Here is a 24,440-nt window from a genome sequence, read left to right on the forward strand (position 1 = left end):
ACATTCTCCTTTCCCTTCCTCCCCCACAACAAACACTCTGTGAGGTGAGTGGGGCTGAGAGACTTCAAAGAAGTGTGACTAGCCCAAGGTCACCCAGCAGCTGCATGTGGAGGAGCGGAGATGCGAACCCGGTTCACCAGATTACGAGTCTACCACTCTTAACCACTACACCACACTGGCTCTCAGGGGGAAAGAGTCTCAAGGGCCAGATAGAGGCCAGGAGGGTCACATTTGGCAATGAGGCCCCCACATCTGAGGTTACTTGCTAGTGTGTTACGTACAAACTCCCTGCAGGCAAGGAAGTTTGTCAGGTGTGGATAAAGTATTATGATGCAGCAATAAAACTGCTAACACATTTTTTTATTTGCAAAAAGCTAAGCAGGGTTCAGAATCGTTTCAAACCGGATGGGGCACCACGTGTTGACATTGCTCCATTGCAGGAGGGGGTTGGGCTAGATGACCCTCAAGGTCCCTTGCAACTCTGAAGTCTATGATTCTAGGGCTTAACCGGATGGGCGTGTGTTCAAATCTTCACCTAGCAATGAATGCACAATCCACAACCAGTCAAAGCCGCAGATTTGCCACCACATTCTGTCGGGATGTGTGTGGACTTTCTAGGTGACCTTGGTGGGAGGGTCAAGAAAAAAAAGATACAATACTGTAATGAAGAGAGGCACGTTTACTGCCCTGGGTTACTCAAAGACAGATTAAGAAATCCCGGCGCTTCTTTATAGCAACCAGAGAAAGGCCAAAGTCTATTTTAAAAGTCTGTATGCTCGCACTTTCCCCCAGACAACTTCCCTTTCTAAACCCGTTTCTTCCATTGCAATGAAAACTTTTTTTTTTTGGGGGGGGGTTCATAGTACACAGAACAAATCAGGCGTTTGCATGGATCCTGCCCGGACCACGCCCGCACCACACGCGCTTAAGCAAGTGCGTCTCCGGCCCGCCCTCCGCTCCCGAGACGCGACGCGCTTCCGCGCTCTCCTGCCGAGCCGGGGCGGAGCCAGGCTGGTCACGGGGAAGAGAGACCCGCACAACGGCGGCTTGTTCCCGGGGGAAGGAAGAGGCACCGAGGGCGAGAGCCATGGCTGCGTTCCTGGAGCTGAGCACCAAGGCGAGGATGCCCATCTTCGGGCTGGGCACTTGGCAGGTACTGGGGGGCAAAGCGGGCGCGGCGGACCACCCGGCTGCTACTGCAGCATTTGCAGTTTGCCCTTTGCAGCGCGGCGCCTTAAAAGCTGCCCGGGCTGCAGGCGGGAGTTGCGCGCCTGGCTCCTTTTAAGCCTTTCCCCCATTTATTTCTTTTCATTGCACGGCTGGACCCGCGGTGTCTGCGCGTGACCCGCTTGCTCGGCGGAGCGCTTGGCCGTGCCTTTGCGCACGTTTGCTCTGCGCAGCCGGGAAAGGAGATCGGCTTCGGAGCGACTTCTATATGCAACTCTTTCCATTCTCTGCTTTTTATTGCCTATATTCAGCTCGATTCGGGTAATAGAAGGTTCTTCCCAAACCGGGTGCGTTTCTAGGACGAATGTTTCCTTTGAATTGTGCTACTTCGGCCCGAAAGAAACGCACAAGCCTCTTTCTCACGTGCAGATCGTTTTCTCGGAGTGCCTGCACGTGAGAACTCCGCGGCGCTTGAGAGTTATCAAAGCAGCTGCAGGTCCCATTTTGCTTATTAGCAGTTGAGAGGCCTGTTCTCCCCAAAGTTGCCTTGGTTCCATTTTTAAGCAATCCAAGGCAGGGGTTGTTGCCATTATTTTAGGTCTGCGCGTCCCGCAAGTTTTATTCTGTGCCGCGATATCGAAAGTTTTGTTAGGTTTTTTAATAATAATAATAATAATAATAATAATATTGTCTTGAATAAGGTGGCAGCCAATTTCATTGGATGGACACGAGATCTAGTATACGAGAGGGGGAGAGAAGAAAATCGTACTTCGTGCATGCATGATACACGTTCGTATATGCCTACCTGCCGCTCCCAGTGATAATTTGCATTTGTGGATGGGGCCGTTGTCAGCATCCCTACAAATACAACTCGTTTCCTCTTGTTGCCTCGTAGCCTCTCAGATCCAGGTGGTTTTCAGTTGTCAGTTCAGACGTTTTGCTGCCAGACATGACTTCTGAAGTGTTTTGCTGGACCTGGTGACTTGCGTGTGTGAATGGCCAATGCAGAATTCATACCAGAGAGAGAGAAAGCGCTTTCCTTTTTCCTCTCATCAACTCGCTCACAATGCTTTTCAGAGGAGTCAGTTCCCATGCAGTTTCCAGTCTTCCAAGTTCATAGTCATCAAGTGAGGTACAAAAGCATCTCTTGTACCGATGACCCCAAATGAACAGCAAGCCCATTAGGACGGCCTCTCAGTGTCCAGTTTAGTGGCAGAATTTGTAAGCCAAGGCAGTTCACTCCTGGCTTTACTCTTCTCGAACATTCACCAGCTATGTGGAATTCCTGGTAAATTTTTAACTTGAAAATGTTCCCGCTACCATTTTCCAATTCAAAACAATTTTCCTCTGTGGACGTTGCACTGGGCATGAGAATTTTTTTCCAGTGATCCAATATAGCCCACATATTATATTTGCATTCAGTAGACAAATCCTAAATGTGCTTAGTATTTGTGGTAAATAGTTCCAGTTACAGGTGGGTAGCCGTGTTGGTCTGCCATAGTCGAAACAAAATAGAAAATTCTTTCCAGTAGCACCTTCGAGACCAACTGAGTTTGTTCTTGGTATGAGCTTTCGTGTGCATGCACACGAAAGCTCATACCAAGAACAAACTCAGTTGGTCTCTAAGGTGCTACTGGAAAGAATGCGGTAAATAGTGTTTGATTGAAATTTTAAAATGCTTAAAATTTCTGAGGGTTTTGAATGATGAGGTTCAATTTACCTTTTGAATTTCTTTACATTGTATAATTTCTGGCATTGTAAGCCGCTTTGCGACTTAGACAGTGAAAAGCAGGATATAATTTTTTAATGGTAATTTTTAAAAAAGAAAAGCTAAATGCTTTGAAGCTTGACTAACACTGGGTTTGCAGTTGGCACCCATCCATTGAACTAACGAATTTACGAAAAAGTAAAGCACTGGCAAATTACCCGTCTCGCATTCACGCACACACACACACACACACACACAGCAGACTTTGCTCATTGTTGCTGCAGAGGAATTCACGGGTAGAAATGGCAAAGGAGCAGATTTCGGTTAGACATTAGGAGCAGTGTAATAAGAGGTGTTCAACAGTAGACTAGGCTGCTTTGGGAAATGATGGGAAATACCTTTGAACAGAAGCTGGCCGGTGTTTGAACAGAGGCTGGCCGGCCATCTGTCAGGGATGCTGTAATGTTGAACAGAGACAGAGTAAACTAAAGCCATGAAAATCTCTAGAATGTGTAGTTATAATATATAGTTCAATATAAGGAAAATACAACAACTTAACATAAATTGCCTGACAGAAAAATACATAGAGCCTAAATAAGGATTTTAGAACCTAAATAAATATTTTCTTGAAAGAAAATAAACCTGATGGGTTGCCGGCTAAACAAATCCAGTTTCACTGAGACTATCAGTTTCCTCAAAGCAATCATTTAATCAATGATTTAAAAAAAATTAATTAAAAAAAATCGGATTTTTTTTTATTTAAATCGGATTTTTTTAAAAAATAAAATGCTTTTTGAGGAAAATATATTACCATCCAAAGGTTATTCCATCATGAAATAGCCTAAAGATTAGTTTTTTTTAATTATGTAGAATAAGGTTGTATATGGAGTTTTTTTTTGGGTAAATAAATTCCATTAATCCATTAATCCATTCACAATGTCATGCTCTTCCAGAGGTTTTTGTAAGATTATTGAGCAGTTTCTCTGCCTACAAGATATGTTATAACATGAACAGAGTTGAGAAAAAGACCTTAATCCTATTGTTCTACAAACTTATGAATACAGAATCAACCCCTTCAGTGCTAAGTTTCAAGAAGTTCAGTGAATAGAATAGAAACAATATTTTTCTGATTGTTTGGAGTGGAGTGGATCTAATAAATCTATTTAAATTGTTATTATTAAGGTAATGATTATTTTTCTCCTTCCTAAGTACAACAGAAAAGTTGTCCAAATATGAATGATTAACCTGTTAAACTGGGGATAAAAAAACTACAGTAATATGAAAAGTTGTTATTCTAAAAATCTTCATCTATTTGCATATTAAAGTTATACCAGCAAGAATTAGTCTTTATGTAGAAAACAATGATTTAAGTCAAGCCTTACTGACTAGTAACTAGTCACTAGTAACTAGTAACTCCACCCTGCCTCAAAGGAAATTAAACTTGAGAAAAGGTATAAGAACCTAAGTTATAAGAGCCCAAAGACAAAGGGTTGGAAACCTCAGTTGTAAAAATCAAATACTGGTCAGTGATTCTGACCCAGGCTGCACAATCTCACTTCGGGGGGGGGGAACTTGCTTGAAAAGGAAACCCTTAAGCTATAAAAATTCTCTTAACACAAAAGCTTCAGACGAAATCTTTTGGACTCAAGGGAGAATTGAAAATTAATAAGTCTAAACTATAGACGCTCTTAAGGAAGAGACAAATTCAAACTTAAGCTGTGCAGACGCTCCTTGAAAAAATTCGAAACTAAGGCTGTAAAGATTCTCTTGATATACAAGGACTCAAAACTTAGGTTGTGAAAATTCTCATGGTATGAATACTTGTAACAATTGTCTGTAAAACTCAGAAGAGGTTTGAAAACCTAAGCTTGTAGAAACCCCAAAAGGGGCAAGGATCAAATTTAATTTGTACTGACTTTTACAGTATTAAGAAAAGCTCAAAACGTAGGCTATAGAAGTTATCACGATGTGTACGCTTCCAAAGGTCGGCAAAGACTGCTAGTAATGTTGAACAGGCAGTTGGATGACAGCCCCCAGATCCCTATCAAAAGTACAATGACCTAGTATAGGCCAGTGGTAGAGCTTCTGTCTTGCATGCAGAAGTTCCCAGGTTCAATCCCCGGCAGCTCCAGGTAGGAGTGGGAGAGATTCCCTGCCTGAAACCCTGGATTGCTGCTGACAGGCAGTGTGGACAATATTGAGCTGGGTGGACCAATGGGTCTGGCTCAGTATACTGCTGTTGTTCTTGGCATCCGTCTGTCTCGGGAGACAGTGGAGGAGTGTGCCTTTGGGGGTGAAGTCAAACTGTTGCAGCACCTGCATCTGGTTGTGCTGCTGCACCCACACAGCGGGGTTGATGTTGCCAGCCTTCATGTCGCAACTGCAGACATATTTATTACCCAGAGTTGGTCTGCCAACGGGCCTGCTGCCTGAAGCCAGCTCTCCATAGAGCATGTCCTTGGGGATTCTACCATCTCCCATTCTGTGGACGTGACTAAGCCAGAGTAGACTTCGTTGAGACAGTCTGGGAATGTGGGCTTGGGAGAGCACATCTTTGTTTAAGACTCTGTGCTGCCATGTGCTGCCCCAAACCTTCCTGACGCAGCGCATGTGGAAGGCGTCGAGGCGTCGCTCCTGTTGGTTGTCAGTTGACCATGACTCATTTCCATAAAGCAGTGTGCACAACACGCAAGGCCATCTTGGTACTGGGAGTTAGCATCATGTTTTCCCATACCCTTTTGGAGAGGCGAGCCATCGAAGTAGCTGCATTGCCAATACGCTTGTCCAGCTCAGCGTCAATGGAGCTGATTATGGTGAAACTCAGATAGGCAAAACAGTTGATAAGTCTCCGCAGAGCTTCCTTGGAGTGCCCTGCCAAGGCCACATCGCCTGCAAACAACACCTCTCAATTTATATTTCGTAGAGAATTCGTACTTAGAATCATCCAGTTTTTGGAAGCCTAAGAGTTGTTTCACGGTAATTTGTCAGCATCACAAGTTTCTTTCCCCATGGCGTTGTTGCGGAAGCACAGCCAAGAGGAAAACGTTGCCTTTCTCATTTTGTGGAATCAAAACTGTTTGTTCAGCCTCATAAAAGTAATGGAAACAATTCTAGAAACATAAAATCTGTTTGTTCAGCCTCATAAAAGTAATGGGAACAATTCTAGAAACATAAAGAAGTGGAACATGTTTCTGTCTCCTCCTGTCATAAGGCGGCCTGAACTTCCTCTGCCACCTAAGACCCCTGACGCAACATCTTCTCCCCATTTTTCATCTTTTATTAAGGGCATCGGCATCTTAATTCCTTTTTTTTTTTTGCGAAATGAGGCAGAAAGATCTGCTTGCCCCCCCCAAAGCCACAAACCCTATTCGGGCACCACTTGCACCAATGAGGCAAGCATGGGGGGAGGGGGAATGGGGTTGTGGGGTGGTCCGGCGACTCCTCCCACCATTGCCGTTCTTAGGCATAACTTCTGAAAATGGGGAGCCGGTTCTACGGATGAAATCTTCCTGACTGATTTAATTCCCTGAGTTCTAAATCCGATGGGTCCCACCACCGCTCTATGAGAAGCACTGGTCTAGGCGAAGTTTGGCCAACATGGTTTTGCTGACTCAGAGTTAGAAGCAGAACCATGTGGATCAGCCTTCCCTGGCCAGGAGCCCTCAGAATGAGTGATGGGAATTGTAGTCCAAAACATTTGGAGGGCACCAAGCTGGGAAATGCTGATTTACCGGTAGATTGCAAGTCTTTGGAACAGGGGAATCTGCCCTTTTGCCTGTCCCCGCTCTGCAAAGCACCAGATGTGTGGGGTGGAAGTTTGGAATATTTGACCCAGATTAACATTTTGTCATATCAACTCTATACTCCGGTTAGCATAACTGAAATCTAAAGGGCCCCAGCAAACAATTCCAGCGTTCCAGTGTCAGATTGTTTCACCTACTTGGAACTAGTTTTGTGCAAGCTTTTTGAAGCTAGCAACTTGGCCATCCTTTTCATTCTTCCCTGAAATTTGTTTTCCAAATTGTAAATCACATTGCTCATTTATTGTGGAAATATTTACGTTTTCGGAGTGGGAGGGCAGGGTTGTATGTGGTAATATTTTGGTTTTTATTTTTGTGGTAATGTTTGAAAACGTTTAATAAATCCAGTTGGTAATATATCTGACGTTTATTCGAATTGGGGGTGTTTGTTTGTTTTAGAAAAAAAAGGCAATTTGGTACATTTCAAAGGCTGGCAGTGCTTGTTTTGGTGCTTGAAAAATATATATATACAAATTTTGTATTTCAGGCACCTGTTGGAAAAGTAGGCGAAGTCATTAAATTTGCCATTGACCTCGGATACCGCCACTTCGACTGCGCCCACTACTACAAGAATGAGGATGAGATTGGAAGTGCCCTCCAGCAGAAAATCAAGGAAGGGGCTGTGAAACGGGAAGAACTTTTCGTTGTTAGCAAGGTAAGGTTGTTATTGCAGCAAGAAGAGTCCTCTGAGCCCCTGCCTGAGGTTGTTGATTTTCAGTGAGAAACCGTCTTGGGAGCACATTCTGGATTGGGCCCCGGCTCCTCCCCCCTCCCCCGCCTTCAAAATAAACATGGTTGGTTTGAGTGCTTAAAATAAAAAGCATGGCCAACAATGTATAGATTGGTCCTGAGTACAATCAACAGAATATTATTTTCCTATACTGTTATCCCTTTCTGCTACAGGTGTGTGTGTGTGTGAGAGAGAGAGAGGGGTGTGTGTGTGCTGTGAGGTGCATGTCTGAATGCTGCTTCATGGTGAGGGTAAGGGAAGGGCCACCGTGAAGAAAGACGCAAGGAAAACTAGCATGTCTGTCCTAAACTAGTTTGCTCCCAAGATTTTATATACAGTATTTATTTAAAAATGTGCAAACCGCTCTGCATTCAGAGAATACCCAAGCAGTGTGCAGAAATAATAATACGGAGCATAAAACAGCATTTGCATGCAAACCCCGATTAGAATTGAAAAGTGCAGAAACAGACCAATTTGGGAAGGGTTGGGAGAGAGGAAAAGTTCGACTAATGTCAAAAATGTAACAGAGAGGGCTTGCTATACTTCTTAAGTGAAGAAAATTGGAATACAATTCCCATCATCCCACTAGACATTCTGGCTGACGCTTATGGGAGTTGTAGTCCAACAACATCTAGAGGTCCCCATGTTGGCTTTCCCTGGCCTAGGGCCTGCAACGGTTCCTTGGTGATGTTTTCTTCCAACTCCGCAGAGGAGACTGGTCAATGTGCTGGTGGATTTCTTCTTCTTCTTCTCCCCCTGCACAGCTGTGGTGCACTTTCCATGAGAAGCACTTGGTGAAGGCATCATTCCAGGATTCTCTCTCTGCGTTGAAGCTGGACTACTTGGATCTCTATCTCATGCACTTTCCCATGGGATTCAAGGTAACAGCGAAGCCCCTCAAAGGACCTTGGATGTTGCAGGAAGATTCTCAGACATTGGGAGGTGGCCAACAGACAGAAACATAACAATTGCGCTTTTCTCTCCATCAGGCTGGAGAGGATTTATCTCCCCGTGACGAGAAGGGTATGGTCATCCCCAGCAGCACGGATTATCTGGGCACTTGGGAGGTAAGCTTGACTTGAGCTCATTTTTAAGGTGCTTCAATGAATTCCATCTTGTGGTTGAGCAGGAAAATCGGGGATACAGCAGAACTTGAAGCAGCCCACTAAGATCTTGGACATTTGCAGCTCTGTTCCCTGAAATCTTTTTTCAATCTGAGACGATGAACACGGAGGCCATATTTTTTTTATATAAGCGCAAACACAGGAAGATGCCTAACTTGTCCCATCAGCACTGGAGGCAGCAATCACAATGCCTTCTAGATGTTGCTGGACTACAATTCCTATCATCCATGCCCTTCGGCCGTGCTGACTTGATGGTGGTTGGAGTCCCAGCATTTGGAGTGCCCCATGTTGGTGTTGGCATTTTCACCCCTTCCATTGCAAGAATCTGGTGATCTTATGTTATGAGAAAGGAGGGGGCGGAAACTGCTCTTCTGTTCTTCCGTCCCTGACACAGAAAGTTGTAGTGTTTGTAATAACTATTAGCAATAAACTAGGTATGCTTCAAAACCTCCACAGCTTGTTTCCGTGTTTATACTCTGGTAAAGTCTGGTGCTCACAATGAGCAGTTGTGAGTCCACTGCACCAGGACCTGTTATCCGGGAGTGTTCCTGTGATCAGTGTGGGAATGTTAAGGGATGTGGGGGAGGATATATTGTTTAAGATATCCTGTCCCAACTTGTGTTTACAAGTTCTAAAATATCTGCAGAGTTAACATTCCCTTTTTAGCACACACACAGCAGACAGCTTGCACAGACTCGCTAGAGTCATTAGAAATATTGTCCTGGCATCTTCCCCTTTTAATCCCTCTTTTAATAAGACACTACACAGTCTTCAGTAAAGTATAAAATGTTTACTCACAAGAAATCATCTGTTCACACAAAGGATCCCAGAGGCAGACTTAAAAGTTACTAAACAGTATACATGTGACTATCTCCTTATGGGAGAAAGTCCCCTTTTTCTTCTCTTGGCCTAGAGCCAAGGGTGCATCTTAGTAATGCTGCTGCTAAGATGGCAATGAGAGAGAGAAGACTGAAGAGACAAAATGGAGGCCCGGCCTGTGGTTCTTCAAGGAGAGGCCGCATCCATCTTAAGTTACATACAAGGAAGTTTTGTCTCAGTCCAGGAAGGCAGGAAGTTCCGGCTGGAGGACTGAGACAAGCTTTATGTCTACTCTAGCAAAAGTTGTGTTTGACTGCTCCTGTCCTTTTTTACATCCCACAATCGGAAGGTCGGTGAAGGTGCTTCAGTCGCCTAGCCCATGCAAGCGCTTAAGGCGTGGGCTGGACCAGGCGTACTGATAGTTGGCCACCCCTGCTGTACACTGACTGGCAGTGACCACCCAGGGATCTTCTCAAGTCCTACCTGCACATGCCAGGGATTGAACCTGAGATCTTTTGAAGGCAAAGCAAATACTCTGCCAAAGAGCAACAGTCCCATCCCCCCCAACCGAACAGTAGGTCTCCTCACCTCCCGAGTGCTCTAATGGTGAGAAATACTAGTGCACTAATTGAATCATATTCCAGTCAAGCACAGGCACTCCCAATTCCAGTCAAGTATAGGGATTTCCAGCCAGAGTTGAGCATCATTGAGAAGCACTTATGTGGGAGGTTAGAAGGTTAACTGGGTTTGGCTTCAGCCCCATCATCTGCAACCTAAACCCCTTTGGGTTAAACATAGATGTATGTATGTATGTATGTATGCATTTTTGAGATTTTTCATTGAGAAAATAAAGTGAAAAAAGCAAAAACAAAACATTGAAATTGTGATACAATATAATATATGGGTGTATAAGTAGTACAGTTATTTCAGCAAATGTAAAATTATCATTAACACATCATTATGCTTTTTATAAATGGGTCCCAAATATTGTTATATTTATTCAGACACAATCTGCATCTAAAAGCAATCTGTTTGTATGTTGCAAGAGTTGTCATGTCTTCTATCCATTGATCAGAGGGGGCCATGGTATTATCTTTCCAATGAATCAATATCTGCGTTTTGGCAGAAGTAAGGGTGCATTGACCCATTGTCAAACCCTGTATAGTCGGTATATAGTTTGAAGTGATGCGATTATCAGACAGTTTTAAATTTCCCCCATAATAGTATTTCCAAAAATTTCTAAGTGTCGGACATTGCATAAACATGAGTTTCGTAGAAGCATTTTCCTTATCACATCTCCAGCTGCATGTCGTCATAGCTTAATTGTGGCCTTTGAGATGCTGGTGATATTCCACCCATCTAAATGGTTCACTTAGCCAGGGATGCTGTGCTCTTCCCACCTGTGGTTATAGCTCGGGCGTGAAAGTTTGTTCCAGCACATAGGACCAAGGTGATGCCCCGAACCTCATCTGCCTTCCCACTCTCCCCTTAGGCAATGGAGGAACTGGTGGATTGTGGGCTGGTGAAAGCCATTGGGATCTCCAATTTCAACCACGATCAGATCGAGAGGCTCTTGCAGAAACCTGGCCTGAAGCACAAGCCCGTCAACCACCAGGTGAGTAGGGCTAGCATCTCTGCCAGCTCCTGGAAATGTGACTGCGTTGAAGCTCCTCAGTAACTGCCCCTCCACAATCCTACCTTGCGAGCTCCCTCAACACAGTTGAGCTTCCCTGCTTTCATGGATGTGGACATCTTGAAGCTGGTCACTGGCCTGTGTTTGAAAATCCTTAGCTGTGGTGCCTTCCTCACCTAGGCTGCATCCACACCAAGCATTTTAAAGCACTCTACCACTTTCTGTAGTTATGGCTTCCCCCAAAGCATTCTGGGAGCTGTGCTTCGTTGAGGGTGATGTTGTTAGGAGACCCCTGTTCCCCTCTCTTGAGTTTCCTGCGAAGAGGGATTGACTATTTATCACCTTCTTAGATAATGTGTGCGTGTGCATATGTGTCTGTAGAGCGGGAGGTGAGTTCGCAAATGTTTTGTCTCCCCTAAAATAGGACATTTGCTCGAAGGCGTGTGTCAGTGCCTGCTAGTTGAGTAATCCAGAGTTTTCTTGGGCTTGCAGATTGAGTGCCACCCGTACCTTACCCAGGAGAAGCTGATCCACTACTGCCAATCCAAAGGGATCTCTGTGACTGCTTACCGACCTTTCGGCGCCCATACGTAAGACTGCTTGGAATTAAACTTTTGGCGGGATGAGAACATTCATTGTCCAGATTGTTTGCTTTCTCTGTTTATGTTGTGTTATCAAGTGTATATGGCCATGGAGTCATTGATGGGTCGGTGGAGCTTATCTAGTTAATCTTACTGTTGTATTTACTTATGTATTACCTGGTTCTCATATTACATGACACAGTATTCTTGCAAATAAAGAATCCCTAAGCCAAGACTCTGCTTAAATGCCTCCGGCAAAGGAAAATCTCTCACCTTCCAAGGTCGGCAGCTACTAGTTATGATGGCTTTGCTCTGCCTGTGTTGTCAGAAGCAGTATGCCTCTAAATACAAACTACTGAATGCAAAGGACTGTTGTGCTCTTGTCCTGCTTGCAGGCTTCCCGTAGGCATCTGATCAGATGGTGTGAGAACAGGATCCTGGACTGGATAGGCCTTTTGACCTGATGTAGAAGGGGTCTTCTTAAGTCCTTAAAGGATGTTCCACAGCTCTTCTCACTTGGAAGTTTTTTTTTCTAACATTGAGGAAGTGCCATTGGTTCTAGTCCTTGGCCTGGAGCAACAGAAAACCAGTCTGCTCCAACTTCTTAGGTGACAACCCTCTAAATAATTAGAAGACAGCGACTCGTTTGTAAGCATCTGACGAAACTTCCCAATGGCCAGAGCTGTTCAGTGGAGGTGATGGGCTCACCTTTGTTGGGGGGTGTTTTAAGCAGAGGCTAACTTAAGCTACCTGTCAGGGGTGTTGTAGTTGCAAACTGCACAGCAGACCTTGAACTGAGCAAAGAGTTGGATGAGATTATTTCCAAGCTCCCTTCCAACACCCAAAATTCTGTGGGAATAATAATGAGAATTACTTGGAAGTAGTTTTGCCTCCTGCAAGACAGCTACTGCTGCAGTTCTATGTAGAAAATCTAGGTTTTCTGCTCAGTGTCTCATTTGCCAAAGAAATAAGAGGATAACTCTTTAAAGTTTCAATCCAGCACTTAGCTAGAAGCCCCACTGAACACAGTGGGCCTTTCCTTCTGAATACACAGGCATGGAATCACACTGTTAATGGGCGTATTGACCTTATTTTGTAGTGTCAAGCCGGGGGACCCTATCCTGTTGGAGGACCCAACGGTTAAAGAGATTGCTAAAAGGCACAACAAGAGCGTCGCACAGGTAAATATGCTGAAGACAAAGAGTGAATAACAAGGCAGTCAACCTGAGCTTGGATGGTGCCTCATTTTTGCATGCAGATAGGTAAAGGGTAAAGGGACCCCTGACCATTAGGTCCAGTCGTGTCCGACTCTGGGGTTGTGGTGCTCATCTCACTTTACTGGCCAAGGGAGCCAGCGTACAGCTTCTGGGTCATGTGGCCAGCATGACTAAGCCGCTTCTAGTGAACCAGAGCAGTGCACTGAAACACTGTTTACCTTCCCGCCGGAGCAGTACCTATTTATCTACTTGTACTTTGACGTGCTTTCGAACTGCTAGGTTGGCAGGAGCTGGGACTGAGCGACGGGAGCTCACCCCGTCATGGGGATTAGAACCGCCGACCTTCTGATCGGCAAGCCCTAGGCTCTGTGCTTTAGACCACAGCTCCACCTGCGTCTCTTGCATGCAGATAGTGCTGTGGAAAAGCTGAGGGAAGCCTCAGTCAACACGGGAGCTTCTCTGCTGAAAATACAGTGGAACCTTGGTTTTTGAACGTAATCCATTCCAGAAGACTGTTCGAAAACTGAAGCATGCATTTCCGGGTATTCAGCGTTTGAAAGCCGAACGAGACGCTCAAAAACCGAGGTGCCGCTGTACTATGGTGCATCTGTGTAGTAATTGTGGGGTGAGGCGTGCAGATTCAGCTCATCCCAGGCATATAGCCATTCCCGTATTTGCATTTGCAAATCAGCCCGCCAGAAGGGGCTGATCGCTGGTGGTGGCGTAATTGAACCAAGAGGAATATTGCGTTAGGATCATTGCAGAATGCTGCTTTTCACAGCGGTTGATTCCCATCTGGGCTTGGAAGGACTGCTTACTTTCTCCTTCTGAGGAGGCTGTTTGCTGTTCGTGCAAACAAAGATGCGAATGAGATGCGTAGTTTTGACTCTTGCCATGAATTAAGCCTTTCAGCCAATCCCCATGGCAAGATTATTAAAGGGGTGGGGGAGATAGGGAGACAGATTATTATTATTATTGCCACAGCTGTTTCTGAGTTCATTGGAAATCTGGTCCACCCTTGTTGGAAACAAGTCTTGATTTGCCCCTGCAGGTTCTGATCAGGTTTCACATCCAGAGGAACGTGGCTGTCATTCCCAAGTCAGACAAACCACACCGCCTGGAAGAGAATTTTAAGGTAAAGGAGAATCTCCCCGCCCCGTTCTTAATGCAGCCATGTGGATTTACCACTCACCTGAATCAAATAGCAGTTTGGGAAAGGCTGTAGTCCAGTGGTGTGGAGAGCATACGCTGTGCATTTAGAAGGACCCCGGTTCAAGTCTTGGTATCCTGGAGTTCTGTCGCTAGTCACAGTGGATGATACAGCGGTCTGATGTAGTATGAAAAGGATTCTGAGGAGCCGAGTGGCTAATAGGTTTGTCCAGCCACCCTGCTGGCTGCCAGCTCCCAACACCAAACCCATAATCTGAGAGTATAATCTGTGTTCCCACAATCAAAGAGCATGGAGTGCGTGGCCCCCTCTGAACATCCCAGTCATTGCTTTCTAGCTTGCATTTGCAATGCACTCTATGTGGGACTGCCTTTGGAAATTCAACTTGTCCAAAATGCAGTGGCCAGATTGCTGGCTAGGGTTCCATCTAGACCCACTTTTCAAACAGCTGCACTAATCCAATGTGCTCACCTTGGGATTTAGAGCTCTAAACAATTCAGGCCCCCAAAATCTGAAAGACCACCTCCTTCCCCACCAGCTCTCTTAGTAATAATAATAATAATGATAATATTTATTATTTGTACCCCGCCCATCTGGCTGGATTTCCCCAGCTACTCTGGGCGGCTTCCAACAGAAATCAAATACAAAAATATCACACATTAAAAACTTCCCTAAAAAGGGCTGCCTTCAGGTATTTTCTGAATGTCAGGTAGTTGTTTATTTCCTTGACCTGTGATGGGAGGGCGTTCCACAGGGCGGGCGCCACTACCGAGAAGGCCCTCTGCCTGGTTCCCTGTAGCTTTGCTTCTCTCAGTGAGGGAACCGCCAGAAGGCCCTCGGCGCTGGATCTCAGTGTCCGGGCTGAATGAAGGGGGTGGAGACGCTCCTTCAGGTATACTGGGCCAAGGCTATTTAGGGCTTTAAAGGTCAGCACCAACACTTTGAATTGTGCTCGGAAACGCACTGGGAGCCAATGTAGATCTCTCAGGACCAGTGTTATGTGGTCCCGGCGGCCACTCCCAGTCACCAGTCTAGCTGCCGCATTCTGGATTGATTGCAGTTTCCGGGTCACCTTCAAAGGTAGCCCCACATAGAGCGCATTGCAGTAGTCCACGTGTCAAGTCTTAGATGTTAAGATTGGCAGAGGGAACCCATTTGGGTACTTCTGCCGCCCACAAAGGTTTGGGGGGCCAGCTTGAGAGAAATGATTATTTGTGGCTGTCCCTAATTTATGGAATGGTTTTCACACATAGGTGCATCTTAATATTGTATTCCTAAATTGCTGTAATCTACCCTGCGCCCTTGTGGTGAGACAAGTAGTCTAATTAATTGCTTAATTAACAATTTACTGCATCTGAGGCAATGGTGTGTGCCAGAGTGGTGCAGTGTTGGAACTTCTGACCAGGGAGACCTGGGCTCAACTCCTGGCTCAGCCATGAAACTCAACATCTGCCGAACATCCTTACAGAGGAGGCCACCCTGCGTTCCTTGGTAGAAGGCTGTGATAAAATGACAATAACTGGCATTCTGGAGGTTTCCATGCACACAGGAGCAACTACTCTTACTCACTTACTATGCACACTTAAAACACCTTCCTCAGTAGGAATGTTAATGCTCTCAGTTTCAAAACTGGGCACCCTTTCTCTCCCAACCTCACACACACACACCCCACCCTGGTTACCTTGACATTTCCTTATTCACCCTGTGGGCAGGGGGAATGTACCTCACTTTTTTCATTCATTTTTTTAATTACAGGTCTTTGACTTTGAATTGACTAAAGAAGATATGGCGACTCTCCTCAGCTTGAACAAAAACTGGAGAGATTGTGTGATGGTTCAGTAAGCTTAAAACTTCTGTGCTCTTCTCTCTCTCTCTCTCTTAGTTGGAGGTTTAGGAAGGGTTATAAATCATTTTTTATTTCTGTAGCGCACTCACAGCCACCAGTAGTTGTTGTTCCAAATTCTTTCCAACTTTTCTTAAAAACACAAAGCGCCTCCTCGATCAAATATACAGTGGTGCTCCGCTAGACGAATGCCTCGCTAGACGAAAAACTAGCTAGACGAAGGCATTCGTCTAGCGGGAGGCTGCCCCGCTAGACGAAAAAGTCTGGGGCTGCCTCGCAAGACGAAAAAATTTCGTCTTTTTTTTCCGTCTAGCGAAAGCGTGGCTGTCATTGCCACTTCGCTAGACGAAAAACCCGCTAGACGAGAATTTTCGCAGAACGAATTATTTTCGTCTAGCGGGGCACCACTGTAATTAAAAAGTAACCCTTTCCCTGCTGCCTTGACATCCTGCTAAGCATATGCTGTGGAATTTTGCCTGAAAAATGCTTGACTATAGGCAATAGTGGGGGCCAGTGTGGTGTAGTGGTTAAGAGTGGTAGACTTGTAATATGGTGAACCGGGTTCGCGTCCCTGCAGCTGCTGGGTGACCTTGGGCTAGTCACACTTCTCTGAAGTCTCTCAGCCCCACTCACCTCACAGAGTGTTTGTTGTGGGGGAGGAAGGGAAAGGAGAATGTTAGCTGCTTTGAGACTCCTTAGGGTAGTGATAAAGCAGAATATCAAATCCAAACTCTTCCTCTTCTTCAATGAGAGCTGTCACACACAGAAGGAGGGGCCTAGAGCTAATGGGCTGACATCACAGCGGGGTAGATTTTGGTCGAACTGTAGAAGTAACTTAAGGGCAAGGGCTGTTGGACAATGGTACTGGTTATCAGAGGGACAGTGGGATTTCCTTTAATGGATACATTCTTGTGGACAAATTGTGGGATGCCATAACTCTGCATTTTCTGCTTTGAGATGGGTTTGGACTAGGTAGCATACAAAGTTGTGTTGAACCACTCCTAGCATTGTATTTGAATTGCCGCAACCCACCCAAGGACCTTAGGGTGAAGGGCGAGTAACAAATCGATGATGATAATGGTTTTCACCTTTCATGAATTCAAACTCATGGAGCTTTTTCCATGTCCTGTTTCTTGCAGTTGTGTCAATCACAAAGACTACCCTTTCAAAGCCGATTACTAAGAACCGAAGCTGCTCCGGATATAGAATTATTGCCTTTGGGATTCCTGTGTCGTGAAGCTCTAGTGCAGGTACCTATTCTTAGCCCAACCACTTCGGGTCTTTCATCCGAAAGAAGAGGAGAAATATTCAGGCCAAGTGGAATGAAGAACCAGAGAGGACTCCACAGATGCAACACAAGTAGATGATTTTGTAAAAGGCTGCCTTCTTCATCTGTCTCTCCCCCTCGCCCCATCTACTGATAGAAGTTGGCCAAGTATTGAGTGTTGATCAAGGACCCAGCTAGAGGGTTCCTGTTGGCTGTGATGCTTTTGCAACATCACTCACGATGGGTGAACCCCCCCCCCACAAAGTTCAATTTGTAAGTGGGCTTGAGAGAAAAGCTTGGTTTATTCTGGGGATGGGGAACCTGTGGCCTTTCAGGTGTTGTTGGGACTCCCATGAGCCCAGCACAGCCAGCGCTCAGGGGCTATGGGAATTGTAGTCCAAACAGCATCCAGAGACCCATAGGCTCCCCCACCTGATTTATTTGGACCAGTTTGTGAACATCATGGGAGAAGGAGGAATTTTCTTCTCCAGTTCAGATTAAAATCTGAGCCAGAGAAGAATTTTTGAGTCCTAATGCTTGCCTTAAATTTAAGGTGAGTATTATGCAATTGTGCGTTCTGGGCCAATGAAGTCCAAACACCTTACCTGTTTTGTTAATGAGTGGTGTGTACCTTTTGGAGACAATAAAAATAATTCCCACACCAACACTTGGGTAACCTGATTCATGCCACCTGTTTAAGATCTTCTGCCCATTGCATTCTGTCTATCCTCATCCAGTGAACACTGGGAGGAGCTTCTTGCCTGTGACCTTGTCAACAGGTATGCACAGCAGACCCTGTGGCTACATAGAAATGGGCTAATGACACACACACACACACAGCCTGATCCCATCAGTACCGTAAATTATTTGGCGGGGGAAGAGAATACCCAACCACCTGGTAGACATACTGCATTTATTGTGAATTGCAGGTTCAACATACTGGTTTTATTGCAGATACTCGAATGTAAAGAGTCCAGAAAGTGTATTAAAAACAACAAACCACCACCAAACAGTAACAGACGGATCCAAAAGCCATTCACTGCATGATTTCATTCTGAAAGCCCAAGTGAAATTCAATATGTAAACAAGAAGGTTTTAGGGGAAAGTACTGGAACTGTCCTTTGGATAGTGCCACAGAATCTTAACTTTTAAAATAAAAATAGGGCAGATGGAGGCAACAAAAACGAAAAGCAGTAACGAGGCAATAACCGTTCCCAGGCTATAATTTGCATCTGAGAAGTGGGCCAGAAAACCTGAACAACTATAAACTGAGTTGCCTATTTTTACTCCACCCGTCTTAATTTATGGTGTATAAGCAGAACCTTGTGCGATATGTAAATTCAAACCTAACTTTGTCACCCTTGTGGCTGCTACATATATATATACAAGTCAAATAATATGGCTGTAAGTAAGGAATTTTGGGAGGAAGCGTCGGGGGCGTGAGCATCCCCTTCCACTCCCAAAATGCACCCAGTGCAGCTGCAGTTCTTTGGGAGAGAACGTCCCCACAGGGTTCAATGGAGCCCCTTTCATCCCCACAACCCAGCTGGCCTTTGACCCTGCAGTACAGATAACTGGAGCATTCAGCCTGAGGTGTGCTTGGGCCCTTCTATGGCACTACACCTCTGACCAAGGGCCAGGGGGAGGAAGGACAGAGGTGTTGGATGCATATAGCTGCATCTACAAGTGGCTGGACTGCCTATTTTAAAAGAGACCAAGATGCATACAGACCTGATAAAGGACAAATCTAGCGTGCGGTAAGTTAGAAATAGTGTGTTGCCAGCAATGTGTATGCGTGTCTCATGTGAGTTAATTACGGTAGTTTTATATAAATTAGCTACATTGTTTTATACAAGTGACGCTTAATACCCTTTCCACCCCCTCCCTCTTTAAAACTATACTTTTAATTGCCCATTAAAAGGCATCTGATACTTTCTTTAAAAAAAAATCTAATATTTCTCTTGCCACGTGCTTAATGGCAATTATGAAATCTTAATATAAAAAGTGTAATTTTTTTTGTAGAAACAAAAAAGTTGTGATATTGGCTAGTTATGTACGTTTATAACTAAATATAGTACTCTAGCAGGTATTAAAAGCCTTCTACCATTAGTAGTGCCTTACAGCTAATTTTTTATAAAGCTATATGCATATATTCTAAAATTGCAAGTAACCAAAATGACAACAACAACAACAAGGAGAGAGAGAGAGAGAGATAAAAGCTATCAGTACCGCTGTCAACTGCAATCACCCAAATTTAGGTTATTAACTTTAAACGGGAAAAGGAACGATACCTTAAAGTACAGAGCAAGTTTCAACTTGGTGCCGATTTGACATGGGCAAAGTACAGGAAAGTATAGTCAGCAAAAGGTATTTCTTCCATGCCTCAGTCTAAAGTGCAGAAAGAAAAAAAAATAACGGCTCAATCCAGCTGTGGAAGTGGGTAGAATTTGTGGGGGATCCACAGAGGGAGGCCTGTTTGCTGTGGTCTCTCCAGTGGCATTCGTTTTCGCATTTTGCCTCATCTCCTGCCGTGCGGTTGACCTCATGCCACATTTCCCCTGGCCCTGCTGCAAAACAATACTTTTTTTTAAATGCTGTTAATGGACCAGGCACTGTTGCAACACAGCATCGGTGTGACGTACCCATGCCATATGCGATTACATCCCAAGAAAGATGCACCAATCGCGGGCTTCCGAGGGAGAATGCAACAGGGAATTAACACCAAACCCATCTGTGTTCAGTATGTAGCCGGCAGCAAATAGGCCGTTTACACCTCTGCTGTTAAAAGCCACTTATCAAATGCTTTTAATGTTTTTTTGCCCCCTCAATGGTCCGGACTCATCCAGTCCTATTCCTAAGCATCATTCCGTTGAACTAGGACTGCATTTGGGAGGTGTATACACTAGAGGGCGCTCCCTTTTTACGGCACAAACACAGCCTTGCTCAGACACACAGTTGGTTAGAGCTCAGTAGAAGTGTCTCTCATTTCACAGCATGGATTTCTTTTTAAGAATAAAGCTCTTGTTCAAAGGCACTACTATTAGGATGAATGCTTTAAGGCTGATTATTAAATACAGTGCTAATATACATGGTGTCTTTTGTTTTGTTTGCTTTTTTTTTTAAAAAATGGGATAATGCACCAAAAAACACAACGGACCCCCCAATGCCCTCCCTCCCTCCCACCCCCGAAGGCCCTTTGGTAAACAAACATAAATATATATAAAAGGAAAGGAACAAATTTAGCACTTCCGTTATTAAAAACCGAGTTGGTCCAGCATCGTTGGTGAGTTTCTTAGGGTTCCTTTTCAAATTGTCTCAAACCTGCTGAAAGAAAGAGAAGTTCGGGGGTAGCATAAATTCACCAAAAAAGCCATTCCTCTGACCTATTTGCCATAACCAAGAAATCCTAAATTGTGACAAAGACTGCTGATACACGGCATGGGTGAATCTGTTAAGCTTTGGTTTCTTGTAGTTTCTCAGTTTTTAAGTTCAGTTCTCCACATTGGGGCTTAAAAAAAAAAAAAAACTCCCCATGAAAATTCAGCAGCACTTTAGTGCAAATGACTCAATACACACTTTCTTTTGCAAAGCATATTTTCTCTAATATTTATATTTTTCCTGATATAATGCATTTTTGTGCACATTATTACCTGGCTGGCAAACTGCCCTGCAAAATTCAGAGAACAAATTCTGAAGTGTGGCTGTGTTTTGGTTGACATGTTGTTGTTGTTTTTTTAAAAAAGTTTGGATTAGGTTGATTAGCAGCCTCTAAATGCAACTTGAATCACCCCCATCCATCATGCTGATTCAGCGTTCTGATGCTGAATCGGCAAAGTCTGCAAAGAGCCCAGGTATTTGCAATACCCCTTCGCTCACTCTAAGGCAGGGGTCAGCAAACTTACTGGGCCTCAGGCCAGTGCCTATTTCGGGCGCACTTCCGGGTCAGAGGAGCACCGGAAATAGCTTGTGCGCATGCACATGGGCCTCCTCCAACCCGGAAGTGCACCGGAAATGGTGCATGCGTGCGCTCAAGCTATTTCCGGTGCTCCTCCGACCCGGAAGTGGGCAGCTGCACCGCACCGGTAAGAGCAGGCAGTGGGGGTTGCCGCTGGCCAGATAACTCAGTCCCTCGGGCCATATCTGGCCCGCAGACCGTAGTTTGAAGACCTCTGCTCTTAAGGTCTAGAAGTGGTTTGCAATCACTTCTGCACTCCATCTGCCGCTATGTAACTAATATCCACTGTATTGTTTACCTCAGGGGTAGGCAACCTAAGGCCCGTGGGCCTGATGTGGCCCAATTGCCTTCTCAATCTGGCCCGTGGACAGTCCAGGAATCAGCGTGTTTTCACATGAGTAGAATGTGTGCTTTTATTTAAAATGCATCTCTGGGTTATTTTTGGGGTATAAGAATTCGTTCATCCCCCCCCCAAATATATATATAGTCCGGCCCACCACATGGTCTGAGGGACGGTGGACTGGCCCACAGCTGGAAAAGGTTGCTGACCCCTGGTTTACCTGCTAACTGATTATCAAAAGGGTAAAGCACGAACACTTAAGGAATGAGGAACGTTAAAATTTTAAGTGCTGGTCATCCCTGACCACTGGCCCTGCTTACAGTGCAAGTTGGAAGTCTTAAAATCTGGAGTGCCACAGGTTCCCCACCTCTTGTTTTAAGCCAATAATGCGGAAAAAGACTTGAAGGAGAAAGAAGAGGATCCACCACACTGAAACCATAGGTCCCACTCCCCTCATAGCAGCAACTTCCCCACTCAACCAAGCCCTCATTAAAAAGGAAAGAGAAATACACCACCTCAATTTTTTAAAAAAATTGGTTGAGGACCTCAACTCCGAAGCACCTAAAACTAGATGGCAAACATACTTCTATAGTACTCTGTTAATCTGGACTCTTGTAACCAAACACCTCCCTCCACTATCGGAGAAAGGCTATTGGGGCTATTTCTCTAATACGGAATGTTGTTTCTCACCCAAACTAATCTTAAATAGCAAACCCTGCTCCCTCACTTATGCCACCATTCCTGGAATCCACTTCTCAAACTAGAGTCACCCCGGAAGCTTACTCACACCATGAACACCAAAAAAAATTTAAAATAAAATAAAATTGCGGTTTCACTTACCATTGGTCTCTGACTTTTTGCCGGCCGCTGTCGCCTGAATTACAGAAGAAGAGCACAAATTTTAAAGGTCAGGTCAGGTTATTTCTGTGCACATATAATAATAACATAAGAAGAAGAAGAAGAGTTTGGATTTGATATCCCGCTTTTCACTGCCCGAAGGAGTCTCAAAGCGGCTAACATTCTCCTTTCCCTTCCTCCCCCACAACAAGCACTCTGTGAGGTGAGTGGGGCTGAGAGACTTCAAAGAAGTGTGACTAGCCCAAGGTCACCCAGCAGCTGCATGTGGAGGAGCGGAGACATGAACCCGGTTCCCCAGATTACGAGTCTACCACTCTTAACCACTACACCACACTGGCTCTCTACTATAAACACTATAAACAACATAGTGTTTATTTCCCAATAGATTGCTAGATACTGTTCAGAAGAAAGGTATAAAGAGATGAAAAATACCGAGCTTTCAGAGGTGGCTCTTTGCGACCTCTTACCTTTGTGGGGGAAGTGACTTTTTCAACTGACTGCTTCTCCCAGAGGTTACGTTTTCCGGATACGTCTCCAGGTTTTAAGTCCTAGTTCAAAGAAGGAGACGGGGAAACAAAGCGAGAAGTTTGAAAAAGAGAAAGCAATTAAGTCACCACACAAGTGGAAAGACTGCCATTTGTGCAACAGAACTTTTCCTCCCTCCTTCGCCCCCCCCCCAAAAAAATCTGCTCTAGCAGGCTGGGGGAACCCCAAGGCAGATTGGGGTGGGATGCTCAGGGGAAGGGAGAGGGGCCATATGCCATGATTCAAGCAATATCAAAAGCAACATGATGACCAGAAACATACAATATGAAAAGCTTTATGGAATGATTCAAAACTAACAAACTGAAGTCTCTGAAAGTCCTTAAATGAATCACAATGCCAGACTTTACCCGGCGGAGAACAAGCTGTGAAGCTTTGTATAATCGGCAAGTGTCCAATTCTGATGTCCAACTCTGAGCAGTGTTTCCTGATAACAACTACTGTTTCGTTGAATTCTTCACCAGCGAATTAGTTCAACACTCGTTAGTGGAAAGATATGAAATTTCTTCATTAACCAATCTTTTCCCCCGAATAGATATAATATACATGAAAATGAAAAATACTCTGGAAGAGTGCTCATGCAATTATGCAGTCACTGCTGACTACATAATTGCATTAGCACTGTTCCAGAGTATTTCTCATTTGCTGATTATACAAAGCTTCACAGCTTGTTCTCCGCTGGGTAAAGATTCATTTAAGGACTTTCAGAGACTTCAGTTTGTTAGTTTTGAATCATTCCATGAAGTTTTTCATATTGTATTTGTTTCTGGTCATCATGTTGCTTTTGATATTGCTGACTCACATTTTGCAACACAGGGGTTTGTTTGTTTACTCATGATTCAAGCAATGGCATTGTTAGATCCAAACACAAGTTGTGTCTTATTTAGACCCCTTAAGACCAATTTCATATACGTATATTGCCACGGGTCTTTCGTTTATTGAAAACAGCCCCACTGACATAAACAGGACTTGTATGAATGGAAGCCTGGTTACGACTGGATCTGCAGGATTACGGTTTTGCGGCTTAGCACGATGGTAGCTCAGAGAGAGATTTACCTGACTAGTTTAACAGAAAACAGCCAGTCCAAGAGAAGAATAGAACAGCAGGTATCTGGAATCCAGCCAAGGAGATGATGGTGAAAAGAGAGAAGAGAATAGAGAAATCAACTGAGAAAGAGAGAATGAATTGGAGAAAAGGACAGGTTAGTCTTGATCCACTTCTGTTGCTCTTGCACATGCCAACTGACTAATTGCAGTGCCGATTTATGATGCATGAAATTTACTTCTCTGTGTACTTGCAAACATCCAGCAAGGAGTTTTGACCAGAGATGGAGAAGAGCATACAGGTTGACCGAAAATGGGGAGCCCTTTCCAGCCCAAGGGCTGCATTGCATCACGGGCAACCTTCCTTGGGGGGCGAGGGCTGCGTATGCCAGTAGTGGGCGGGGCCATAGGCAAAAGTGGGTGGAGCAACAGGTGTGACTTTATACCTTTGCTCAGTAAGCTATATTCCAGCCATGCAAAAGTCAGAGGCTCCTACATCCTCGCAAGCAAGAGGCATTTCCACAATTCAAGGACACATTCCAGGCAGGCAGAAGAGCTCGAGGACAGCATAGAGAAGGACAGGGACTGGTAAAGGGCTGGGTACAGACAGACCTGAAGGGCCTCATTTGGTGCCCTGCATTGC

At 44.8% G+C, this 24,440-nt stretch overlaps 2 protein-coding genes across 14 annotated transcripts in view; one reads left to right on the forward strand and one right to left on the reverse strand.

The window, feature by feature from the left end:
• The first annotated feature begins 1,015 nt into the window (after positions 1-1,015).
• On the forward strand, positions 1,016-17,723 carry LOC117054222 (aldo-keto reductase family 1 member B7-like). The gene is made up of 10 exons (XM_033162830.1): positions 1,016-1,153; positions 7,163-7,330; positions 8,170-8,286; positions 8,395-8,472; positions 10,841-10,963; positions 11,474-11,571; positions 12,662-12,743; positions 13,831-13,914; positions 15,703-15,785; positions 16,930-17,723. The coding sequence occupies exons 1-10, from the start codon at positions 1,088-1,090 to the stop codon at positions 16,970-16,972; spliced, it is 942 nt and encodes a 313-aa protein (XP_033018721.1). The 5' UTR covers positions 1,016-1,087; the 3' UTR covers positions 16,973-17,723.
• Positions 17,724-20,238: 2,515 nt separating this feature from the next.
• The window catches only part of CALD1 (caldesmon 1), a 105,168-nt gene continuing 100,966 nt past the window's right edge, over positions 20,239-24,440 (reverse strand). For 9 of the 13 annotated variants that reach the window (XM_033162832.1, XM_033162834.1, XM_033162833.1 and 6 more), the window contains 3 exons: positions 22,678-22,758; positions 22,193-22,226; positions 20,239-20,381 (listed from right to left, as the gene is read on the reverse strand). In XM_033162832.1, the coding sequence (XP_033018723.1) occupies positions 20,350-20,381; positions 22,193-22,226; positions 22,678-22,758 (147 nt within the window). In that variant the 3' untranslated portion in view covers positions 20,239-20,349. Of the gene's footprint in view, positions 20,382-22,192; positions 22,227-22,677; positions 22,759-23,809; positions 23,865-24,440 lie in introns of those variants that run through there. The other 4 variants (XM_033162843.1, XM_033162842.1, XM_033162835.1 and 1 more) reach the window with 2 other exon arrangements.

Source organism: Lacerta agilis, chromosome 10, assembly GCF_009819535.1.
Source record: "Lacerta agilis isolate rLacAgi1 chromosome 10, rLacAgi1.pri, whole genome shotgun sequence".
Taxonomy (NCBI): Eukaryota; Metazoa; Chordata; class Lepidosauria; order Squamata; family Lacertidae; genus Lacerta; species Lacerta agilis.

Excerpts from the sequence above, each read along its gene's own strand:
- LOC117054222 (XM_033162830.1), top strand. The coding sequence starts at position 1,088 with ATGGCTGCGTTCCTGGAGCTGAGCACCAAGGCGAGGATGCCCATCTTC. Across the intron at positions 1,154-7,162 it reads TCGGGCTGGGCACTTGGCAG|GCACCTGTTGGAAAAGTAGG; the intron begins GTACTGGGGGGC and ends TTTGTATTTCAG. Across the intron at positions 7,331-8,169 it reads AACTTTTCGTTGTTAGCAAG|CTGTGGTGCACTTTCCATGA; the intron begins GTAAGGTTGTTA and ends CCCCCTGCACAG.